A 16172-nucleotide genomic window follows, 5' to 3' on the forward strand; every position below is an offset into this window, starting at 1 on the left:
ATGTTCAAACAGTAGGCATTTCCACAGTGGGTATTTGCAGAGGGAGAGGTGCATAGGGGAAAATTGACTCCTTGCGTGGGAGGAAACTGCCCTTCTAGATGAACGGTTTTCCAGTCTCGTGACACATTGCAAATATCCCCAGGGGCCCTGTTTGGATAGTGTAACGACACTCTTTGGAGAAATGCTCATGCCCTGCTAGCATGCCTGTTTGAACAGAAGCTCCTGCTCTCCTGTGGGTTGTAGAGTTAAGGAGAGAGGGCAAAGGGGAGGAAAAATGTCACCGAAGAGCAATTGCCTAGGCCTGGCTGGATTCACTAGCTCTAATCTCTTGTCGCAGTACCTCCCGAGGTGGGGACTGTTAGCCCACCTTATGCAGGATGTGACCAACTGAAAAAGCAGTTGTTCTCTTGCTGATACATCCATCACGTGTCATTTCCAAAGACCAGAATGTGTTCGGAATAACGCTGCAAAAGGATTTACAGGCAGGAATTTCAGGACGTCTCTTGAAAGTGTCTGGTGGTAGGGAAGGCCAGAATCACTTGGGGCTTGGATGGAAAATGCTAGTGTATGCCAGCAGGAGGGACTCTCTCCTGTTTTTCCTGCTGGTTCCCCACGAGGTTGGGCATGTGTGAGAAATTGGACTGGTCCAGCTGGCTGACCAGGAACCTCTTCTCCATCTGTTTGATTTGGTCCACGAGTCTTTCTGTCATCCCCGAGCTTTTTCCATGTCTTTTATCCTGTGTTTCTTTTCTCATCCACACAGTACTGTGGCTTTGTTTGCAGCTCCTTGCGCTGTTTCTCACCGAAGATAATTTTCCTCGATACGAGTGATCGGTTCTTGCTGCAGCACTGGGTAGAAGTTGGCAATCTTGCAGTTCACCTCTAGCGATCCAGCTGCGGGTTTGATGTAGCCTTCCTTTGCTGGATCGGCGTGGTGTCACACATGGCGCTGTCCTTTGCAGGCACACCCTTGTTCCCAGAGCCTCAGGGTTTGGTTCCAGTTTGGCATTCTCTCTGGCACCATCCCCGCTATGATTCTGCCTCTGTCGCTAACTGTACTTGACATTCCGTTTTCAGTTTTTCTTCTTTTTCAATACCATCTCAAAGTTGCTTTGAATGAGAAGTGCTGGCTGAGCACTGGCAGCACTGCTTCTCTAGTGGGATTGCTGTGAAACCTTGCATTAGATGCACTCATTTGAAGGGAAGGGAACTTTCAGAAGAGCTAGCACCCTGTCAGGGTTTATCATGGGACCTTCTGTGAGTCTCGTTTAACAGTCCTGTATTCTTTAAACCGCAAGAGCAGCTCGAGCTTTCTCAGTGCGGAGCAGCTGGAGGCAAATGCCCAAGGCTCCCACCTGTGCCTCTACAGCCTGAATCTGGAGCTTGTGTACACAAGGAGGGCTGTGAGGGCTAGTGAGAGCATTGTCCTTGCTGTAGACTGGAGGCAGAAAGGGCCAGTGAGGTTCATGTCCGACAAACACATACTTAGACTTCGGCCAGAATATTTTGGTCTGGCTTGGGGGAAGGAAGTAATAGGAAAGCTAGGAGCAAAACTTGAGTTACTGGCCTTGGGATCCGAGGATCCCTTTCTAGCTGTGCTAAATGGGCAATTCCTACTATAGGTCTGTATGGAAATAAGAGAAATCTCTTTTGTATTTAATTCCTGCTTGTACGTCTGGCTTTAGGACAGAAGAAATGCTATTTGAAATCTGCTCTTCCCTGTTTAACTTCTTCTGGATACCCATGCCCTCACCTCAGTGCTGCTGTGGGGTCTGTGGCATTTCATTACGCCTGGGGCCATGGAGCAACCCCAGTGCACATTGCAGGCTGCCATCTGACTTTTTAGGCTCAAAGGGTCTGCAGTTGCCAGGTTGTTTTCTCAGGGTAGGCTCAATATTTGCACCTTGTGAAATCGGTTCTCAACCGAGCATGTGGAGGAAGAGGAGCATCAGAGCGCCGGGCTTGAATGCGCGAAGGCTTCTGAAGGAGCTTATGAGGGCCTGCGTTCCAAATGCTGCATTTCACTGCTGGCTACACGAGTAGAAACGGTGACTGGTAAACGAAGCCAAAGTATATATTTTGGGGTTTGTTTTTTGGGGTGTTTTGTTTGTTTTTTCTATTTTGGCTGAACAGACTTACTAGAACTTACCTATGCTGTGTGTCTTTACTTCTCTGAAGAAAATCGATTTTTCTGCCTGTAAGTATGTTTGTAAGTATATTTCTGTCTGGATACATTGTCTCCTCATGTTTTGGTAAGGCTTTTTCAGAGCCTCCCTGTTGAAGCATTGGCCCCTGAGGGTTATCCTCTGCAGGCGAGAGAGAACAGGCATGGGAAGAAATGGGGGGAACTGCAAAAACCTCAGTGTTTTGGGGATGCTGTAGGCTTCAGCATGATGGGTGTCTGAGGCCCAATACTTGGAGAGGGTGCTTGAAGGCCACATGTTTGAGGGCAGAGGGATCACATGCGTGTTTACACACACTTGGAATTAGAGCACATTCTGCGAATACGGGTCATGCTGCAAAGTGACTGACAGGGTGAGGTGGTAGAGCGGCTTTACCAGCTTCTGTGGTGTCCACAAAATATTTCTTACTCAGACCTCCCCAGGGACAGACTTGAGCAAGCAAGTCCAGCTTTTCCCCCTGTGAGCACCCTCGTGCTGCTTATGCAGTTGAGTATGGGTTTTTAGGCAGATTGGCTGAAGAGAGGAAGAGCGAGGGGAGACGACTTGGGTAGAGAGCTAGTCAGAAAACAGTTCAGCGGAGGGGAGCATAATGAAAACTTCAAACCCATGTAAGAGGGCCACGGGCACGTGCTATTTCTAGACTAGAACTGGGCGCACAGCAAAGCGTATGCTTACAATGTTTTTGTTCTGCTTTTTTGTCTTTAGCAATGCCACCTCCTTCCTGCGACGACTTCTCGGTTTGTTGTTTGGTAAACCTACAGAGAAGTCATTTCGGGGTAGCTGGGAAGATGCTTGAATGTTGGGTAGCTGGCATTTGTGTGTTTTGGGGACTTTTGCCTTGCTCTCCCCTTCTTCCTTTCCTCCCTCCCCCTATGTCACGGTGAGTGTCATGGTAGAGTAACAATCCCAGTGGTGGTCCAACTTCTGGAAAAGGTCTTTGTGTACTTGTGATATCGCAGCTCCTTCTACAGGCATGACTGCTCTACACCACCTTTCCTTGCTCGTACAGGTACTGGACCAAATACCCATGCTGAATTTGAATCAGAGCCTCTCCTTGTGCGTGCTCTTTTGTACTTTGATGCCTTCTCTCTGGGTGGATTATTTTAACCCCCGATTGTATAGAGGGGGGAAAAAAAAAAATAGGAACTGCGTAGCTATTTAAGAGATGAGAATCAAATTACTTATTTCAGACTAAATGAATGAAGTTCCTGCACCTTTGTAAATGTTGAAGAAGAATTCCATTGCTGTGTAATGGCTGAACCTGTTAACTTATTAAACCGCAAGGAGATCAAAACCTGGCCCTGAGTCTGACTTCGCACCCGCTTGAGTGTGGCGATTTGGGCTTTGGCTCTCTAGACGTTCAGGGAGGTAGTCAATGCGTCACCCTCTTTTGTAACGCTGTCATCTCGGAACAGCCCTTTTTGCTAAATGCCGCTACACGGGTTTACAGTCTGGAAGACCATGGCTGTAGCCTGTGCAGTGCTTCTAGGAGGCAGTGGATTCCTGAGACGTCAGCCCGGGGAGGCCTGAGCAGCGCCAAAACCTTCGGCTCGCCCCGGACATGCAGCAGGACCCTGGGAGGGTCGTTACAGCCTCTCGAGGTGCCCGAGGAGAGCGGAGAGAGCCCTGCCCACCCTATCCCTCATCACCGCCTGCCTCGGCCTTTTACGATCCCTCCTCTCTCGCCCTTGCTTTCTTGCCGCGGGGCCTACAGCTCCAGCTGCAGAGTAAAGGTAGCCCAGGAAGGGGGTGGCCGCGCATTTCCGCTCCAGGCAGCGGTCGTCGTACAGGGACGGAGGTAGTGTCGGGCCGACGAGTCGGCCTTGCTGCCTGCAGCGGGGGGAGATCGTCTCCCGCCCGCTACCTGCGGCGGGAGCAGCTCGGAGAGAGCGGCCTCTGCAGGGCGCCCATTGCACCTGTGCGGCAGCGCCGACCGTAGTGCGGCCTTCGCGCATGCGCGCCGCGAGCAGTCACGCCCCTTCCGGCGGCGCACGCGCGGTGGCAGGGAGCAGCATGGCGGCGCGCAGGGCGAGCTCCCTCAGGGCGGCGGTGGCAGGTGAGGGCCGCGACCGCTGGTGTGGCGAACGAGACCCTTCGGCGGTCGCAGGCTCGGAGGTGCCTCCCGCCCGTCCGGGGGTAGTGGGACGGCGGGGCTCGGCACCGCGGGTTGGTGGAGCTATTGGGAGCGGGCCAGGGCCTTGCCTGTACCCCGTTCGGTTGTGAGAGCCCTGTTGCCGCGCCGGGTACCCGCGGACACAGACCACCGGGAGCCCCGGAGAAGGGCGCGGGCCCGAAGGGCCGTGCAGGGTTTCAGCCTGGGGTGAACAGAGAAACCCTGCCCATTTGAGTGAGGAACGATCCCAATTATTAGTCCTCAGCAGACTACATCGCAGTGTTGGTATATGCGTCCAAAGGTACAGTACAGCCATGTAGCGTGTGTGTGAGAGAGAGACGCTATGCGTCTATGAACCCTCGGATTTAAAGAACTGTAATATACTAGCTGTACTGCCTTAGATGGATGACAGTCGAGTAACGGGCTACAGAAGAGGAAGGGGGAGAGAGAAGCACCCGAAATGTATGTTTCTCCAGGTGTCACCAGGAGCAGGAGCTGTGATCCGGCTCCCTGTTCCCAATTTTTAATTCCTCTATCTGTCCCTCGTAGCCTCTCTGGATTTTTTCCTTAGTCTGTCTCTCTGTCTGGCTCCCTCTCTCTGTGTTGCAAGTCCACATACTCTGTCATGTAGCCCCACACTATTTGTTTATCTTTCTCCATCTTTCTGTGTCCCGCTCCCTGACCCTATTTTTTATTTCCTGCCTATCCATCTTGTAGCCCATCACTGTTGGGTTTTTTTTTCTTTCGCCATGTCTCTCTTTCCAGCTCCCAGTCCCTGTTCTTTAATTCCTCCCTCTTCCCTGTAGCTTGCTGCTTTTTTTTTTTTTTTTTTTTCCCATTCTGTATTGTGTTCTGTCTGGTCCCCTGTCTTATTTATCAAGTTCTCCCTCTCTGCCCTGTGGCCCGTTCACAGAATCACAGAATCATGGTGTTTTCAGAATTGGAAGGGACCTCTAGAGATCATCTAGTCCAACTCCCCTGCTAAAGCAGGATTGCCTAGAGCACATTACTCAGGACTGCATCCAGGCGGGTCTTGAAAATCTCCAGAGAAGGGGACACCACAACCTCCCTGGGCAGCCTGTGCCAGTGCTCTGTCACCTTCACCATCAAGAATTTTTTCCGTGTATTTGAACGGAACTTCCTATATTCTAACTTGTGCCCATTGCCCCTCGTCCTGTCACCCCCATTGCTTTTCCCCTTTTTATTTCTGCTCTTTCTCTCTCTCTATCTGGCTCCCTGTCCCTGTTTTTTTTTAATTCCTCCCTTGTTGCAGTGCTGTCCGTGTGATCTTTTTGCCTTTCTCTATTTCTCTCTGGCCAGCTCTCTATCTCTGTTCATTAATTTCTCTCTTTCTGCCCTGTAGGCTGTCGCTTTTGTCATTTCTCCATCTCGCTTCAGAAGGAGAGGCTTCGGCCAGGAATGATCTACACTAATAATGGTCACTGCTTCTTTCCCAGAGGCTGTGCTGTGAGGTGGTGGTTGTCCGTTCCTTCCTTGAGAATGCTGTTGATGCCACCCATCTCAGGCTTGCATGGGTTGTCTTGGCCTGACCTTGCTCTCCTCGCAGCATGGGGCGAGAAGTGACAGGCAGAGCACTTACTGGCTGTGGAGAGGAGCTGCTGCAGTTGAAGCTGGAGAAGCCAGAGAGAAGTACAGAAAAGAAATGGAAGGCCATCTGGCCGGCAGCTGCCTCCTGCTGCAGGCAAGGAAGAGCCTGCCACTGCAGGTGAGGAAGGGTCCCTCTTTGTAGTTCACAGCAGGGGCAGATGGCCAACGTGCACCGCAGGGTCTGTGCGCATAATCCAGAGTGTGATATGGCTGCATAGTGCACGAGCAAGCCAGGCTATGTTGAGGAAGCCTTGTCTCACAAGAGCTGTGAGACACCACTAATTCTCTTAGGTGGAGGACAGCCATGCGACTGGAGTGATGCAAGAGTACTGGAGGAGAGATGGAGAGAGAAGGGTCTGGCCTGTCAAATTCTCCTGGCAGTGCCGAGAGCAAGAGCTGCGGTGAGTTCCAGGCCTTCGGCGCCCTGTCTCCCCTCTTGTGCATCCTGGGCCCTCCCTGCCCCTCTCCTGGCTCCCTCTCTTTCCCATGCTGCTCTGATTTTTTTTCAGGCACACAAGTGGGAATGTAGGCACCACAGAGCTCGGTCCTTGTGTGGAGTAAGTGCTGGAGGTGACTTAGAAATTACACTTACGTTCATATTTTAATGGAATGTACAGCATCAAAGAAAGTTTCAGGGCAGAGTGCAACTGGTCTGCAAGGGATAGTGCCACAGAGGTTCCTTAGGCAACCTTAGATGTTGGTGACATCAGGGGAGTGTGGTGTGCTAAACGGTGTGGGGGATGGAGTGGGTGGAGACACGGTGGCCAAACTCTGTGATAAAATGGGAACTTGGTCTTATGGCCATGGAAACGTGATGGAAACTGGTGTTTCACTTGATTTTTACGTATTTTTTTTTTTCTTACAGTGTTGATGGCATGTCGTCCTGTGGCTCAACCCACATTCTGTTCTGTGGAGTCTTCAATCTAGGACTTTAAGGCAAAAAAGTTTCCCAAGGCCAGCTTGGGGGTTTACTGTCATGCTAAGAATGTGTTCAGAATGGTATCAATTAGCTCTGGCTTTGAAAGGCCGCGCTGTACTTCAAGCTGAGCTGTTTCCCTGGAGTCCTCCTGTAGCTCAGCTGCTGTCCCGTCCCTCAGTGTGAGGGAAGTCCCCTGCTTTCTTCTGTGCTCTTTGTTAATCTGCTGAAACATAATTGGGGCTTTTTGTGTTTCAGGTGTCTCGCTGTACGGGCCTAGCGACGCTCAGTAGACCCCCCTGCCCAGGTTTGCCTGCCGGAGGTTGAGCGCCCCGAGGGGACGGGACCAGCCCTGGGTGCAGTGGCTTTGTGCCTTCTTTTGCGGGGGGGGGGTGGGAATAAAAAGGGGTGTGCATGTCTGTGTGTGTGTGATGATGTCATTTGGGGCAGCCCAAGGTCCCTGGGGACAACGACGATGACGACATGGCGGAGGAGCAGGTGAGTGGGGGCTGGGGGGGTCACGCAGGGGTCGCCCCACAAGAGGCCGATCGCAGCCCCAAAACGTCTGCAAATTCGTGGGGGAGATGAAAAAACCTTGAAAGCTGTAAATATGGGCACGAGGCATTGAAATAGGGCAAACCCTCTCCTTTTACTGTCTATTGATAAATGCCTCTTTGTTTCTGTATCGCGAAGGAGTTCAAAATAAAAACCCACTCTAAAAAAAATCTGCTCTATTACATCAAGGATTTCAGACTCTCAAAAGATGCGTCCCACAGCCCATTTCTGGCTTTATCGTTCTCTCTCTGCCTGACTCTCCCCTTCCCTCCTCTTTCTTTGCTGTGTCTGTCCCCTTCAGCTCGTGGAGGTTTTGTGGTGTTTCCCAGGTTTGTCTTTACCCTGGGTGTATCTCTGTCTGTGTCTGTGTAAAGAGATAGCAAGTGAAATGTCTATGCTCGGTAAGGTTTTTGAAAGGCTTTCTTTGCGTTTTTGTAGAAAGCGTTTAAAAACTCTCCCCTCCCTTGTAATCTCTCTGGAAGACGTAAAAGCAGTTTGAAAAGCTGCTGCCTGCGGCCCGGAGCTGGACAGTGCTTGGTGTGAGTGCCAAATAGCCCAGAGCAATGTTGTTCTTTTGACAAAGAAATGGTTTCCATGGAAACTTTTAAATACACCCAAGATGATGTATAAGTTTCTATCCAATCTGCCTCTGGAACGTTTGTATTGATAGGTTGCAGAAACACATTTTGAAAAAGAATTTACTTAAATGTCTTTGGCAATTGTTCTTTTTGAGAAAAGCAAACAGTTCTGCATAGTGCTTTGCGGTATTTAGTTAATAAGATTCTTGAGCTAAGGGAGGGCAAAGGGGTATGCAATAAACCCAGGTTTGACTGGTAAGGGTTTGGCGGGGCAGGGGAGGTCAGGAGAATCGAAAACCACAAACCGCACCTCCTCTAAATCACCCCAAAGTCGGCTGGGCCTGACGCCCCGCCTCGGCCCCGCCTTCTGCCCGCCTCGTTTCGGCCCCGCCTCCCGGCCCGCCTCGGCCCCGCCTCCCGGCCCGCCTCCCGGCCCGCCTCGGCCCCGCCTCACGCCTCGTTTCGGCCCCGCCTTCTGCCCGCCTCGGCCCCGCCTCCCGGCCCCGCCTCACGCCTCGTTTCGGCCCCGCCTCGGCCCCGCCTTCTGCCCGCCTCGGCCCCGCCTCCCGGCCCCCGTCGGCCCCGCCTTCTGCCCGCCTCGGCCCCGCCTCACGCCTCGTTTCGGCCCCGCCTCCCGGCCCCCCTCGGCCCCGCCTTCTGCCCGCCTCGGCCCCGCCTCCCGGCCCGCCTCAACCCCGCCTCCCGGCCCCCCTCGGCCCCGCCTCCCGGCCCCCCTCGGCCCCGCCTCACGCCTCGTTTCGGCCCCGCCTCCCGGCCACGCCTCACGCCTCGTTTCGGCCCCGCCTTCTGCCCGCCTCGGCCCCGCCTTCTGCCCGCCTCGGCCCCGCCTCCCGGCCCCCCTCGGCCCCGCCTTCTGCCCGCCTCGGCCCCGCCTCACGCCTCGTTTCGGCCCCGCCTCACGCCTCGTTTCGGCCCCGCCTTCTGCCCGCCTCGGCCCCGCCTCACGCCTCGTTTCGGCCCCGCCTCCCAGCCCCCTTCGGCCCCGCCTTCTGCCCGCCTCGGCCCCGCCTCGGCCGGGCCCGCCGCGTTCTCGCTCGTGCCGCCCCCTCGTGGCCGAAGCGCGGTATCGCAGCGCCGGCCGCGCACGGGCGGCCGCGGGGCGCCATCCCCGGCGGCGGGTCTTGTCCGGGGGCACCGCGGAGGCGAGCGAGCCCCTTCGCCGTTGCGGGGGTGTCTCCTGGCCGCTGGCCGCCCGGGGGTGGCGGGCCTGGAAGCTTCAAACTGCTCGCTGCGGCAGGCTGCCGATCCGCTGGAGGCGAGCCGGCTCCGGGCAGCCTCCGGCAGTTACCCGAGAGCTGACGGTACGCAAGAGGGGAAGAAGGCGGGCACCCCCGTCAGGCGCAGACGCCGGGCGCCTCCGCAGCTCGTCAGAGCTGCCCCGGAGTCTCCCCCGTCACCCCCACCGCCCTGTCCCCCCCCGCAGAGGCTGGCCCTCGCGCCGGCGCAGCGGCCGGTGCCCCCGGAGCTGGGGAGCGCCGTCCCCCCTCGAAGTGCCTGACCCCGAGGAGCGCTGCGGGGACCGGGCTGCGCAACCGGTTTATTTTGTGCTGTGCCACACAAATCTCTGCAGCTTTTAAGCCAAAGCCGTGTTTTGGGGATTACCGCCCCGACAGGCCCGGCAACGGCCCGCGCCGCCGCGGGCGCCTCTTCACCATGGCAACGGCTCCCGGGCGGATGGGCGGATGGGCGGGCCAATCACAGCGCGGGTGCCGCGCTCCGATTGGTCGGATCGCCTCGTCGGCGTGGGGCGCGGCGGCGATTTCCGGCGAGGCCGGGCCAATGGAGCGGGGTCTCCCTGGGAGGAGTGCGGACGGCGACCAATGGGTGCGCGGCATAGGCGGGCCGTGGTGGGCGCTCCGGAAGCGGAAGGGGCCGGAGAAAAATGGCGCCCAGTTCGAAGGCGGAGCGGAGCGGAGCGTCCCTGAGAGAAGCGGGTCTGGGCCGGCCCCGGCCCCGCGGTACCGCCGCGAGCACGTGGTGGGGCATCTGGAGCGCGTCGAGGTGAGCGGGAGGCCCGAAGGCGCCTCGAGGAGGGCCCCTGAGGGAGGCTGGGGGAGCGGGGGGCCTGAGCGGGGGGCACTGTAGGCTCGGAGCAGGGGTGGCTGGGCCCGGCTCCCCGTGGAGTGCCTTCGGCGTGTGGGGCTTGGGGTGCGGGGCTGGTGGTGCCGGAGAAATAAAGGCCGAAAGGGCGATAGTGAAGCGGCGCCCGGGCCGTGCTGGCGCTGCCCTGCAGCGCGGCGGGGTCGGGCCCTCCACAAGAGTGTCTGTGGGCCCTGGGGGTGGCGGGCTGTAGGGTGGCTGCGCTCGGCCCGGCCCTCAGCGTGGCCCGCGGGAGCTGCCGAGGGGGTGAGGAAGCAGAGAGGGTGAGCCGGTTCGGGGCCCGAGACGGAGAGCAGGTCTTCTGCCCCTGGAGCTGGAAAGCAGGCTCCCGGGGCTGGTTTGGGGGTTCAGAAACAGGCGGAGTTGTGTGGCTTTGGGCTGAGGAGCAGGGGTCCAGTCCTGCGTTTTTGGGGCTTGAGAACGGGCCCAGCAGGTGAGGCTTGGGGCTCAGAAGCAGGCACTAAATGAGCTGGTTTGGGGTTTGAGAGCAGACTCCAGTCTGGCTGGTTTTGCAGGGGCCGGGGGGGGGGGGGGGGCAGGAAGAGAGGGGCGAGAGGGCGTTGGGGGTTGTGGGGAAAAGCACGGGGTGGGCAAGGTGCGTGGTGGACCCTCCCCGCAGGTGGGGGTCTGGGGCTTCAATTAGCCAGAGCTTGGCAAGCAGGAGCTGGAGTGAGATGGGATGTTCTCTGTCCGGAGCGTGCATTAGCCAGAGGCAAGACTCCTGGCAGCGGTAATGAGCAGGAGCTGCAGTTAGCCGGAGCGTGTGTTGGCTGGAGCACCCGCCGGCCAAACTGCGCTCCCCCACAGGGCTGAAGAGCGGCCGGGTGCAGGCTGGGCTGTCCCGAGCGAGGAGCTCCGGGCAGAGGGGAGGCGAGCGGTCCTTCTGCCGGCGGGGAGCCCGGCCTCTTGCCGGGGGGGTTAAATCCCTGCCAGGCCCCTGTCTGGGCCCCGCTCCCGAGGGCAGAGGTGGGGTGGGGGTCCCCCGGCTTGTGCCCGTTGTCTGGCTGTGACAAAGAGGGTCATTTCTTGCCTCCTCTTTTCCCAGTGTCCCCTTGTGCGTCCCGGGAAGAAAATCCTGCGGGGTTGATTCCGCCGGCTGCTCAGGTAACGGCAGGCGTGGGGCTGGGGGAACGGGGAGAAACGTTTGCGAGTGCAGGGGCGCTACAGGTGCTCCACGTCAAACGGGCAGAAAAGGCAAATTTGCTGCCAGCGCAGAAAAGCTCATGCAGGGTTGCAGTGAACAGAGCGCGCCTCCTTCCCGATTTGGTGCCTGGGTAGTTAGGAATGTCTTCCTCTGGGGTGAAAGAGCCAACTTCCCTCTCGGATAAATTAAGAGCTGCCCGATACCTTCTTTAGGGTCCGGTGTTTCTCGTCTGTTTGCTCATGCTAATTTTATGGGCAAGTTGGAAATAGCCTTTTCTCTTTCCCTGCGTAACTGAATTGTTAGGAGTCTGTGGTGTGAGCATGGTTAATTTTGGAGCACCTAGGTGCCAGTGGAAATGTAATGAATGAAACGCGATGGAAACTGACGTTTTGCTTGATTTTTACTTAACTTTTTTTTTTTTTTTTTTCTTCGAGTGTTGATGGCATGTTGTCCTGTGGCTCTTGACCGTCTGGAGAACGGGCCTGGAAGAAATCATTGCTTTTTTGGAAGGAGGCGGTTCAGCGGGATGGTGGGTTGCTGTACCCTGTAACAAAAACGTTCACCTTGGGCCGTCTAGGGTGAGGAAACCTTGGCTGTACGTAGGCTTGAGAAAACGCACCTGTCCGTGTCTGTCACCTACGTGCAGCCGGGAAGGTGGCTCTAGTGCAACTGAAGCTGCCGGTGAGTCAACGAAAAGCAGGGTTGTCTGAAAAATGCAAGAGTTCTTGTGGCCTGCCCCAAGAAGCGTCCCAAAGGTGATGCCAAGTACTTTTTCCTCCGCTCAGCTGTCGTCTTGGCAAACCTTCAGGGAAGAAGGCAGCTTGAGATTCCTCCCCAGCTTTACGCTAAAGGTCATTTTCCTCTCTCGGCAGATTGCCTTTCTCTGCGGTCGCCCTTTCGTCTGCCGTGACGGTACGGGACAGAGGGAAAGGATCCAGAGTGGTCTGCCAGGACGAGGTACGTCTCCCATGTGCGTCTGCCTTTTTCCTAAGGTGCTTGTCGTGTGGGCTTTGAAGCTAACGTGATGGATGTGCCGACTCTCCTCCTGTAGTTTTTCAATGAAATATTTGAACACGAATACTAAAAATAAGGTGTGTTCCGGAGCACGTTGCGCTTGCTTCCCTCCGCTTATTTTCTCCTCCCGCAAGCCTGATCTTTTTCTGTGTGCTTACCGTTAACTGGCACTGTGCAAACAATGTTGTACTAAAAGAGGGAAGAAAGCGTTCGTAAGGGTTCAGATGTTCCGAAGAAAGACTTTGTTTTCATGGTAAAAGCTTTATGCTTTTTCAGTCTGCAAGTTTTTAAAATACCTTCCAGTAGTACTGGAAAACTTTACTGCGATACTAGTCTCCGTACGAAAAGCAGTTGAGGTCAGAGAAGAGAGAGGGGCAAAGCGGGGTGGCTTCTGCGTGTTTTCCAGGCTGTGCCAAGAAGCATTATAGCCTTGTAACTGGTGACAGTGAGTCCCGATGTGGTTTTGGTGACAAGAAGGGTTCCAAGGTTTTCGGCAACGAGGCTATGCGTGCTCTCCGCTCTGCTCTCCGCTCTGCTCTCCGCTCTGCTCTCCGCTCTGCTCTCCGCTCTGCTCTCCGCTCTGCTCTCCGCTCTGCTCTCCGCTCTGCTCTCCGCTCTGCTTTTTTTTTTAAACCAAGTCCACTTCCTTCCCAAGGCCCAAGAACAGCCCATCTTCCAAATTTGGAGGCATCGCCGGTCTTTGGTTCTCCGTCGTAACAGGCGAGGCATCATAAAAACACGTTCTTCTCCATGTTCAGCACAGCCGAAAGCGTCAGCCCATCTGCTGGTCCTTTTTGGTAGCCTTATGGATTGTGGGAGCGGGGATTTGATTTCTCCCCTTCCTGCCCCCCCCCCCCCCCCCCCCCCCCCCCCCCGAGTAAAACCATATGGGGGATTTTTTATCTTGCTGATTTTTCTATCCCAAATTAAATTTTAAAAAAGGTTACGATCGTAGAATTTACAAACGGATTTGCGTTGTTTAAACTGCAACTACTAAATGGCCGTAGCATACAATCTGTTAGGTGTGCTTTGGCAATGAGGTATTTGTTCTGAGGCTTTAAAAACAGGGCCGTTTTTTAAATTACATTTAAACGTTTAACAAAGGAAATGTTTAAAACCAAATGTTTAAACAAAGGAAACGTTTAAAAAGAGGCAACTGAATGTCAGCAGGGTTTTATTGGCAATCTTGAGACGGAGTGCTCTGAAGTTCTTGAATGCTGTCTGGCTGTCAGCGGCGCCTTTCCCCGGCAGTTCAGCAGCATCTCTCCTGGGCAGGGCAGCCGGCCAGACGTCCCCGCTAATCGTGCAGCACCCACCCCTCCCCCGAGTCAAATTATAGCTGTGTATTTTGGAGACGGATGGTTTAATGGTATGGATTGACAGCTGGGCAAGTTCATTTGGTGCCAAAGGAAAGTCAAATACTGTTATAAGTATTTTTATTGGAGAGAGAGATCTCTCTAAGCATACGTGCACCTCTTCAGCATGGAGTGAAGGACTGAGCTTTGTTGGTTCTTGTTCATTGCCCTCTTCAGAGTTTTACCCTTCCCTTTTGGCTGTACTGACCCAGCAAGGTGTGCAGCAGCGGCGGCGGTGGCGCGAGGGCTGTAGCTGTTTGAGGGGGTCCGTCACGTCGATTGTGGTCACGGCCCAGCTCTGTGCGGCAGCCTGGCAGGGGGATGTCCCCGTGGGCAGCGGCAGCGCCATGAGGAAGGGAGGAGGCGTTCCCCAGGGCCAGCCCGAGGGTTTACTGTTGTGCTCAGAATGGCACCAATTAGTCTTAATGCTGACTGGAAGAGTTGCAGTCGCTCTGGCTTTGAAAGGCCGCGCTGTATTTCACGCTGAGCTGCTTCCCTGGAGTCCTCCTGTAGCTCAGCTGCTGTCCCGTCCCTCGGTGTGAGGGAATTCCTCTGCTTTCTTCTGTGCTCTTTGTTAATCTGCTGAAACATAATTGGGGCTTTTTGTGTTTCAGGTGTCTCGCTGTACGGGCCTAGCGACGCTCAGTAGACCCCCCTGCCCAGGTTTGCCTGCCGGAGGTTGAGCGCCCCGAGGGGACGGGACCAGCCCTGGGTGCAGTGGCTTTGTGCCTTCTTTTGCGGGGGGGGGGGGGTGGGAATAAAAAGGGGTGTGCATGTCTGTGTGTGTGTGATGATGTCATTTGGGGCAGCCCAAGGTCCCTGGGGACAACGACGATGACGACATGGCGGAGGAGCAGGTGAGTGGGGGCTGGGGGGGTCACGCAGGGGTCGCCCCACAAGAGGCCGATCGCAGCCCCAAAACGTCTGCAAATTCGTGGGGGAGATGAAAAAACCTTGAAAGCTGTAAATATGGGCACGAGGCATTGAAATAGGGCAAACCCTCTCCTTTTACTGTCTATTGATAAATGCCTCTTTGTTTCTGTATCGCGAAGGAGTTCAAAATAAAAACCCACTCTAAAAAAAATCTGCTCTATTACATCAAGGATTTCAGACTCTCAAAAGATGCGTCCCACAGCCCATTTCTGGCTTTATCGTTCTCTCGCTGCCTGACTCTCCCCTTCCCTCCTCTTTCTTTGCTGTGTCTGTCCCCTTCAGCTCGTGGAGGTTTTGTGGTGTTTCCCAGGTTTGTCTTTACCCTGGGTGTATCTCTGTCTGTGTCTGTGTAAAGAGATAGCAAGTGAAATGTCTATGCTCGGTAAGGTTTTTGAAAGGCTTTCTTTGCGTTTTTGTAGAAAGCGTTTAAAAACTCTCCCCTCCCTTGTAATCTCCCTGGAAGACGTAAAAGCAGTTTGAAAAGCTGCTGCCTGCGGCCCGGAGCTGGACAGTGCTTGGTGTGAGTGCCAAATAGCCCAGAGCAATGTTGTTCTTTTGACAAAGAAATGGTTTCCATGGAAACTTTTAAATACACCCAAGATGATGTATAAGTTTCTATCCAATCTGCCTCTGGAACGTTTGTATTGATAGGTTGCAGAAACACATTTTTAAAAAGAATTTACTTAAATGTCTTTGGCAATTGTTCTTTTTGAGAAAAGCAAACAGTTCTGCATAGTGCTTTGCGGTATTTAGTTAATAAGATTCTTGAGCTAAGGGAGGGCAAAGGGGTATGCAATAAACCCAGGTTTGACTGGTAAGGGTTTGGCGGGGCAGGGGAGGTCAGGAGAATCGAAAACCACAAACCGCACCTCCTCTAAATCACCCCAAAGTCGGCTGGGCCTGACGCCCCGCCTCGGCCCCGCCTTCTGCCCGCCTCGTTTCGGCCCCGCCTCCCGGCCCGCCTCGGCCCCGCCTCCCGGCCCGCCTCGGCCCCGCCTCCCGGCCCGCCTCGGCCCCGCCTCCCGGCCCGCCTCGGCCCCGCCTCACGCCTCGTTTCGGCCCCGCCTTCTGCCCGCCTCGGCCCCGCCTCCCGGCCCCGCCTCACGCCTCGTTTCGGCCCCGCCTCGGCCCCGCCTCCCGGCCCCCCTCGGCCCCGCCTTCTGCCCGCCTCGGCCCCGCCTCACGCCTCGTTTCGGCCCCGCCTCCCGGCCCCCCTCGGCCCCGCCTCACTCCTCGTTTCGGCCCCGCCTCCCGGCCCCCCTCGGCCCCGCCTTCTGCCCGCCTCGGCCCCGCCTCACGCCTCGTTTCGGCCCCGCCTTCTGCCCGCCTCGGCCCCGCCTCACGCCTCGTTTCGGCCCCGCCTCCCGGCCCCCTTCGGCCCCGCCTTCTGCCCGCCTCGGCCCCGCCTCACGCCTCGTTTCGGCCCCGCCTTCTGCCCGCCTCGGCCCCGCCTCCCGGCCCGCCTCGGCCCCGCCTCGGCCGGGCCCGCCGCGTTCTCGCTCGTGCCGCCCCCTCGTGGCCGAAGCGCGGTATCGCAGCGCCGGCCGCGCACGGGCGGCCGCGGGGCGCCATCCCCGGCGGCGGGTCTTTTCCGGGGGCACCGCGGAGGCGAGCGAGCCCCTTCGCCGTTGCGGGGGTGTCTCCTGGCCGCT

At 56.1% G+C, this 16172-nt stretch overlaps 1 protein-coding gene across 2 annotated transcripts; it reads left to right on the forward strand.

Annotated features, from left to right (window-relative positions):
- Positions 1-9851: 9851 nt before the first annotated feature.
- LOC309680369 (uncharacterized protein) lies at positions 9852-15414 on the forward strand. Of its 2 annotated transcripts, none has more exons than XR_014269928.1 (5): positions 9852-9975; positions 11120-11178; positions 11653-11747; positions 12091-12309; positions 14202-15414. XR_014269928.1 is itself a non-coding variant. In XM_082493944.1 (5 exons), exons 1-5 carry the CDS (start codon positions 9857-9859, stop codon positions 14234-14236), a joined length of 393 nt encoding a protein of 130 aa, XP_082350070.1. In that variant the 5' UTR covers positions 9852-9856; the 3' UTR covers positions 14237-15414. The 2 variants fall into 2 exon arrangements, 1 of the variants encoding a protein (XP_082350070.1); XM_082493944.1 differs by having other exon boundaries at positions 12091-12175.
- Positions 15415-16172: the final 758 nt, after the last annotated feature.

This window comes from Vanellus vanellus (genome assembly GCF_965231255.1).
Source record: "Vanellus vanellus genome assembly, chromosome: 21".
NCBI lineage: Eukaryota > Metazoa > Chordata > Aves > Charadriiformes > Charadriidae > Vanellus > Vanellus vanellus.